General features: G+C 32.5%; 1 protein-coding gene across 1 annotated transcript; it reads left to right on the plus strand.

The window, feature by feature from the left end:
* Nucleotides 1–3,889: 3,889 nt before the first annotated feature.
* On the plus strand, nucleotides 3,890–5,850 carry LOC111407037 (protein DETOXIFICATION 49-like). The gene is made up of 2 exons (XM_023036375.1): nucleotides 3,890–5,064; nucleotides 5,144–5,850. The coding sequence occupies exons 1-2, from the start codon at nucleotides 3,922–3,924 to the stop codon at nucleotides 5,192–5,194; spliced, it is 1,194 nt and encodes a 397-aa protein (XP_022892143.1). The 5' UTR covers nucleotides 3,890–3,921; the 3' UTR covers nucleotides 5,195–5,850.
* The last annotated feature ends 3,232 nt before the right edge of the window (nucleotides 5,851–9,082 follow it).

Raw genomic sequence — 9,082 nt, forward strand, 5'->3', positions numbered from 1 at the left:
ATCACTCTCAAATGGCCCCTTAATCACACATTTCATGAAGGCTATAACTTTTCAACGACACACTTTATCAATTTTTATCAAAATTTACTAAAAAACCGTTTTTAATCCCCCACCAAATAATGGCTAAATAAGAGAAATAATAGTGCAAAATAAAATTTGAAAAAAATATAATAGAGAAACAACAAAAACTTGTGTTTAAATTTGACACAAAATTCTCTCTGGTGACAATTCTTGTGGAGTTTGAACGTGGTTTAGGCCTTAGCATCTCAAAGAGATTAAATGTAAAATTCTCTTTATTTTAAAGAGTTAATATTATCTTGAAGAGATTTTCTATTTTTAGAGGGAATATTTTTTAATTTAGAGAGCATCTATAAATTAGAGAATAAAATTTTTAAATAATCCAACAAGCTCTTTATTTTTTACATTTAATTTCTATTAAAAATATTTATTTTTTCTTATCTTTTATTTTCATTAGCTTTCCTCCAAATTATTATATTATTCTCCTCCATTGAAATTGTAATATTTTGTGTTTAGCTCTCAAAAACTCGCTTTCTATTCTAAAATATTAATTTAAAAAGTTTTTTTGGATCATAATTTTAAGTATTGACTTTTTTAAAATGGAGAACAACTTATATTTAAATAATCTCTTGAAGTTGCTCTAAGAGAATTTTCAATAAACTCTTTAATTTGAAAGAGCATATTGTGCATTATAGAGAGTATCTTTATATTTAGAGAGTCAAAATTTTTTATGCAATTCAACAGTACTCTATCTTTTGTTCTTCATTTTATTTTTCTCAATAAATATTTATTGATTTTTTCTCACATTTTATTTAAAATTTTTAATGTCAATGACTAATAAAATAAAATGTGGTTTTGATAGTTTAAGAATTGGAGAATTGAATCTGTGATTTATTAAATGTAATCATTATTCATCACTTTATATTTTAAAAAGTTAAAATAGAGAATCCCTTAATAAATGGGGAAGAAAAATGGATTTTTAATTTTTTTTTTTTTAAATTATTGTAAGTGGGATTCATTTGTACTTTTAATAAAAAAATTGAGAATCTATCTAACATTATTTCTTTACCTTTTTCTTTCTATATTTATATAAAGGAGGATGAATTCGTCGTCCTGTCGACATGAACAATGTGCCTAGCATTTGGTTTATACGAGGTGTAGTGCAATAAATTGAAAAGATAGAAGTGTTGCACAACATTTACTTGATCTGAGAAAGTATCGCACCAAAATTAAAAAATAGTTGTTTTGCATAATAGAAGCTTATTTCGTGACAATTGTCCATTAACATTATTTTGGATCATTTTTACTAATCTTACGTAAGCACTTCTTATATTGGGAGAGCTTTTAAAAGAAGTTGGTTGAATGTTGCTTCTTTTAAAAGCACTTTTGAAATATGAAACTCTTTTAAAAACTAATTTTTAAATAAAAATTAAGCTAATTTTATTCAAAAGTTCTCTTACAAGAAGTAAAAGTTATGTGAAATATTTTGCCCTTATATTGGGAGGCCACTTGAGCGACTGTCCGTGCTCATCAGGTTCTGTCCTGCTCACTTCAATCCGCCGCTGAATTTCTATTCGTATTCCCTTTTTGTCCAAAGAATTTAACATGTAAAATTGCTTACTTTGATCAATATTTTTTCCACACGTTTATATGACCAAAACATTGTCTTTCTCTAATTAAAGTTGGGCCCATTTTGGGCCTTTTAAAAAGGATTGGACCTACGCACTAGCTGTGTGTGAATCATGGACAGCCGTTCCACTAGGCTTGAAAGCATTGCTGCTGCTGACTCTTTTGACTTTATAAGGTGTAAACATAGGACTTAAATATCAAAATTCTATATTTTACGAGACTTCAATAAGAACCCTAATTTGGTTTGAAATTTGAAACCCCCCGTTCAAACCAAAATGAACCCTTTTTTTTGTTAATCACCATTGACCATTAAAGTGGATAATGGCTAAGTGATGCCGACACGACAATTTCTTGATTACATTTGTGTGAATTCTGAATTGACCGACCACGAAACTTTAAATGACAATATTTCTAGAATGAGAATATTTCTTTTTTTCTCATTTGAATCATTCATAAAGAATGATGGTTTTAAATGCATACAAAATGATCCATAATGGACATCAAGATGGACCCTTAGAAACCTTTGTACCCTACCATATAGAGTATGAAATGGGTAATTGACATCAAAGTGAGAACTTCTAGAATAGGCTTGCAAAGATTCCGGATCAATCACGATGCTTATGCCATGATTTTTCTAACTTGACAGCATTCTCTTCTTTTCATTTTTTCTAATTTGCATATTAATCAACTCGGAGAACCTTCTTAACAAATCAATTGGATCCAGTCAGTAATTTGGAATAAAAAAATGTAAAAAATTAAAATTTTCTTGACTTTTATAAACGTTTTATTGCTTCGATCTTTCTTCATCACACGTGGCAAAAACATGACATAGAAAAAGATAAAAGTGTACTTAATTAGAACAATTCCTAGAACTCAAGTATTAGGTAGGAGGACATTGCCGTGCTACAACAAAATCTACTTAATTTCTGCTTATAAAATTCTTTAACCCTATTAGTTTTTACTTGTATTATGGACAAGAAAACTATTAGTTATGACAAAAAGCAAAATGTCATTTTTCTAACAAAATAAGCTCAAATGCTCGATTAACTTTCTTTGTGCTTAATTACGTTTTTTGTGATAGTTAGTTATGAGTCTTTTTCTTTTGAAGCACAAAAATCCCAATTCAGATCCATAACTTTCCCTAAAGGCAATGATGACGTTTTTACGAGTGTATCACATTGGTCACAATTTGTTTTCACATTTTAGTGTCACATAGACTTTTTTCATCGTTTGAAGGAAAATGAAATGGTGAGAATTCAATTTCTGGTCTACTGTAGCAAATTTATTTTTTCGATTTTTTTTTTGTGGCAATGAAAACAAATTCTAAGAATTATTGTAAAAAAATATTTTCCTTTAATTGGCAATTTTCATATAAACAAAGTCAAACAAACACCAAAAGATAGATGATTTTCTTAAATTTTTTTCTTTTGACAATGGAAATAAATTTCCCAATACCAGTAAAATATATCCCTTTAATTGATAATTTTCATATAAAACAAAGTCAAACTAATACCAAAAATCACTTTTATTTCAACATTTTTCACGTGAAAAATTATATTAATCAAATACAATAATTTACAATTTTCAGGAAAATAATTTCTAAGCAATTCAATTTCCTGAAATTCGTTTTCTTTCCACCCAAATTTCATCTTTGCTATCAAACGGATCCTCAATTTCTTTTTAGTGTTTGACTTATGTGTGAAGTCACAAAATAATATTGTAAAATCTTAGTTGAACCCAGATTATTAGAAGAAAAATTTACTTGTGCATAATTTTTGCATATAGACAAGAAGGATGTGAACACTCCTATATAGAAAACTCTAGAATTGCTCAAAATTAGATTAGGAGAAACTATTTCTGGCCACTATCGGCCGGCTGTCATGACAAGACAACCATATTTACCTCAAAACTTGAAACTGGGCTAAGCCGGGCCGGACCTATATACAAAACTCTAGAATTGCTCAAAATTAGATTAGGAGAAACTATTTCTGGCCACTATCGGCCGGCTGTCATGACAAGACAACCACATTTACCACAAAACTTGAAACTGGGCTAAGCCGGGCCGTCTTCCCCATCCGGCCCAGCAAAGGCCGTCCGATGAAACACTATAAAGCCCCCATATTCATTTCCGTTCTCAAACCCCGCAGAATCTCTCTCTCTCTCTCTCTCTCTCTCGACCCGAAACACTTTCATTTCCTCTCTGAACCCCCACCCCCCACACTGGGCCTGGCCCGCCCCCCTCTCTCTCTCACACACACACTCACGCAGTACAAAATGTATCAGCAAACATCCTTGCCACTGCCTTGCGAATGCAATTCAGACAACATGATAACCTCTTTGATTCCCAAAACCCTAACATCTAACCAAAAACAACCCCAACAACCGACAGATGATCAAACCAAGAAACCCTACAAAACTACACATCTTTCTCTAATCATACAAGAATTCAAATCCATAGCTAAAATAGCCCTCCCCATGATCCTAACCGGCCTTTTACTTTACTGTCGTTCTATGATTTCCATGTTGTTTCTTGGAGGGCTTGGCGAACTAGCCTTAGCCGGAGGCTCGTTAGCCGTTGGTTTTGCTAATATCACTGGCTACTCGATCCTCTCCGGTTTGGCCATGGGAATGGAGCCCATTTGTGGTCAAGCTTTTGGCGCCAAAAAGTACAAAATTCTTGGCATTAGCTTGCAAAAAACAATCCTTTTGCTTATTTTCACTTCATTTCCAATATCTGTTTTGTGGGTCAACATGAAAAATATTTTACTATTATGTGGCCAAGATGAATCCATTGCAGCACAAGCTCAAGCATACTCGTTATATTCACTTCCTGATCTTTTTGCTCAATCTTTACTACACCCTTTAAGAATCTACCTTAGAACACAATCCATAACTTTGCCTTTAACATTTTGTGCAGTCTTTTCAATTCTTCTGCACATACCCATAAATTATCTTCTTGTTTCAAGGCTTGGTTTAGGCATCAAAGGTGTTGCACTAAGTGGTGTTTGGACTAACTTCAATCTTGTCGGATCATTAATTGTCTACATATTTTTCTCGAAAGTTTATGAGAAAACATGGGGAGGACTATCCATGGAGTGCTTGAAGGACTGGAAATCCTTACTGAATTTGGCCGTTCCTAGCTGCATTTCAGTCTGCCTCGAATGGTGGTGGTACGAAATCATGATTTTACTCTGTGGATTGTTATTGAACCCTAAGGCAACAGTTGCTTCAATGGGGATTTTGATACAAGTCACTGCATTAATCTATATATTCCCGTCTTCTGTTAGCTTTGGCGTTTCAACCAGAGTAGGCAATGAAATAGGTGACGGCCGGCCAGAAAAAGCAAAACGTGCAGCTTTTGTAGGCCTCTCCAGCAGCTTCATACTAGGATTTTCAGCACTGTTTTTCACAGTATCAGTAAGGAACAACTGGGCTAAACTTTTCACTCATGACAAAGAGATTATTGCATTGACATCATTAGTTTTACCAATTATAGGACTCTGTGAACTTGGAAACTGCCCACAAACAACAGGCTGTGGGGTGTTGAGGGGAACAGCTAGGCCTAAAGTTGGAGCAAACATTAATTTAGGATGCTTCTACATTGTCGGAATGCCAGTGGCAGTAGGTTTAGGGTTTTTCCTTAACTTTGATTTTGAAGGTCTGTGGCTGGGACTTTTGGCTGCACAAGCCTCATGTATGGTGACAATGATGGTGGTTTTGCTTCTTACAGATTGGGAATTTGAATCCAAGAAAGCCAAAGAACTTACAGGATCATCCATTGTTGATGACAGTGAAGAAATTGAGGAAGATGAGCCACTTTGTGCACAGGACTCGACAGTATAACTATGTAATACTGTCCATTGCTATCCAATCTAGAACGGAATATACCAATAAAGCAGAAATCAAGGAAGAATTTTTATGTTAATTAGGTGACAGTAAACTATATGAAGGTGATAAGTTTTTGTTATTAAAATGTAAAGGTAGTTATTATTTATTTTTTTTGGCCTGCAAAATTTTCAGAGATAGCCTTGAAAATTCAAGCGTGCATTTGTCTTTTGTACTCTACATAGGTAGCATATAACAAGAATTCAGCTAAGGATCAGCGGCCATTTTGATTTCACAATGCAATAGACAGGTAGGTTCATTTGATCTGTCATCTCAAGACACATTGAAATGTTCCTCGTTGGGATTTACATTTCTTGTTCGAAGTTGATTAAATGACAATTTTTCCTTCTAATGTTTTCTCTATCTTCTTCCTTAATTTCTCACTATATTTGGAGAGATTATGATGTTGACGTATCTCTATGTAAGTGTTCGGTGCTGTTATGAATGAGACAATATAGATTGCAAAATGAAATAAAAAAAAATACAAGAACACGACAACTTTACTTGAAAATCCAAGATGGAAAAAACAATGAATGTTGTTACAAGATTTTGATGCTTTCAATCAAGATCTAATTTTCTATCAATGTCGTGTAGAGACTGCAATGCTTGGCTAGTGTATGAAACCCTAAGCACATTTGTAATTTTGACATCTAGAATATTCCACCAACTTCTATTGTAACATGGGTTAAATATGTGACATTTTAGTTTACTCTATCGCATTTTATATAATGTATAAATTGTTACAAAATAGAAAGAGAAAGAGAAGTCGATAGATTTATGGGTACTATATTAAGATCCAAAATTCCATATTTATTGGAAAGATTCACGGCTGCAAATGATACAATATTTATTCATAAATACAATTTTTATTTATAATACTCTTACTTGAATGACTATTTATACAACTATCTCATAAAAAATATTGTTTTGAAAAAAATTTGATGGGACAAAAATACCAAATAAATGGAAAAAATACAAATAATTTTGAGTAATAAAATATTGTCTCGTTAAAATCTTGTCAAGAAAACTCAATAAGCGAAGAAAAAATATTACAGCTGTTGTCCCTAATATGAATAAATGAAAGTTTTTGTATTTAGCCATTGTTATTAATTTTATCCTGCAAGTGGACAAATCGTAACAAAGTAGTAGAGTGGACCTTTTGAATCTGGATTATCATTTCCACGAGAACTATTCTTTAATACTCAATTTATTATTCCTAACTTCTATTCAATAAAAAAAAATGATTGACTATGATTTTTAAATCTAACTACTAAAAATTTTGTCAAGACAACAGAAAATGAGTGAGAATTCAAATAATAAATGACTTTTAGAGCAGAACAAATTCACCTATTGGCCTCACCTATGAACTATCAGAGATAGGATATATAATACCTGCATCCAACAATATCAGCACTTCTTTTTGCACTACTTCTTTCAAGGTTGGATTTAATTTGCGTTGTCTTTCCACTGATGGCTTTGTCCCGTCCTTTATTAAAATCTAGTGCATACAAAGAGTTGGACTGATTTATCTGATGTTAGCTATTGTCCATCCAATTGCTATTTTGTGTTGCCTGAGTACCTCCAACAATTTATTCTCCTCTTCCCTTGTCATGTCATTCGCAATGATTATTGGAAGTTTGGCAGAGTCTCCCAAATATGTATAATGGAGATGTGAAGGTAAAGATTTTAGTTCAAGAGTAGGTGCCTTTTCCACTAAGGGTACCGGAGGTGAAGGGTTGTCACCAAAAGATTCATACTGTCAATGTCTCTTTCCTATTGGTTGCTCGGCCAAGTTGACAGCACGTTCAATTTTTCTGCATTTGTTACTTCTGGTTGCACCAGTTCTGCCTCCTAAAGATTTTTTCAATGCTACGTCTCAAATGTATCTGCTGCAAGCTCTTCAAAAACATGTACTTGGCAGCAAGTTTTCGAAGTCAATGGATGTTTTATCTCCTTGAACACGTTGTGTAACGCCCCAAATTCTTGGAACTTGAAGCGTTAAAAATAATCGATCTTTTTTTTATTCGACCCCTTTGATGGTAACCAAAATAATTTGAGTTAAAAAGTTTTTGGATTTTGAAACATATAAAAATATAATGGGCGGTAGTATTCATATAAACTTATAAAATTGTGGTGAAATTTGGTTTTGGAAAATATTTGGAGGCAATTCAGCAATTACGGATTGAACAACATCGGAAGAAAAATATATTTGGCCTAGAAAATGTCTATTAAAAATTATGAAATTTTTATAAGGACTAAACCATTCATATATGTACCACATATAAAAATTTGGTGACTTGATGATAACGTTTGAAGCACAAAAATATTGCTCGAATATGCTGGACAGAAAACTTGGATTCGAAATGACGCAGTTTACCAAAACAGACATAATTTTTTCTCTAGATAATATTTTAAGGAAATTCTAAAGGCTACTATTAGAAGACTCATAGGTATTTCAAAAACCATTGATTTCACTCTGAAATATGCAACGTATCCCAATTATACTATTTTCAAATGGAAGACAGAATCTAAATTTATAGTCAACAGTAAATAAACTTCGGCCATAGTCATTCCAATATTTCCAAATTATGTTTGACATGAAATGCATATAAAATGGAACAAAACATATATTTAAACGTTTTAAAAGTGCTACCAGATTATTCATAATACGTTTACACGAATTGAAAATTTTACTAAAAAGTTGAAAGCTTTTCAAATCACCGAGCACTTGCCACTATGTCAAACTGTCTCCATGCCTCGAATCAACCTGTGAGATTATAGTGGGTGTGAGTACTACAAGTCATACTTAGTAGCAGTCTACTAGAGTAAATGATAAAATACATATTATATTTTCATAAATGCAAACTTTGATTATTTGTGTCACCGTCAATCTCTTTCTCTTATTTGAGTCACCAAACGATGCTTCCTTCATGAATAACACCATAATAGTGTCACCTTCAATTTCAAGCAAATTGGTGATCAGTCTATCCACTTACTTGTAGGTTTTGATAACCCCATTTCATTTATCATAATCATCTCTTTATATCTTGTGTAAACCATCAAACGGTGATTCCATCATGAGTAATGTAATAACAAGTGTAACGCAAACGAAAACATATATATCTTACATTACATACAAAAGCGCCGAAACATCCCTACCTTAATGCTTGGAGTTTGAATACCCTTTTTACATTCAATATATTGAACTAAAATGTTGCGTACTTGTTTGCCTCTTCTTCAAATAAATTTTCAGATTCAAGGTACTTTAGTTTATGAGAAAATGGGCAAAATAATTTTATGTAAATGTATAATAGTTTGGGAGAAAAATGTGGCTAAAGGAATTGAAATTTGGTTTTCAAGATAAGCTTATGACTTTTAAATTCTAATTGGATGGGTTTTCTCTTAAATCTCCATTGAAGTGGTATTGGTAATGTATTTAAAAAAAATGGAGTTATAAAGATATGTAAGTGGGGGTTTTAAAACATGGAGGTTACAATTGAAAGTGGGGAGGTTATAGACTTTTCAATTATCTAAATGGTAGTTTCCCTTT

The sequence above is a fragment of the Olea europaea genome, chromosome 12 (genome assembly GCF_002742605.1).
Source record: "Olea europaea var. sylvestris chromosome 12, O_europaea_v1, whole genome shotgun sequence".
In the NCBI taxonomy this organism is placed as follows: domain Eukaryota; kingdom Viridiplantae; phylum Streptophyta; class Magnoliopsida; order Lamiales; family Oleaceae; genus Olea; species Olea europaea.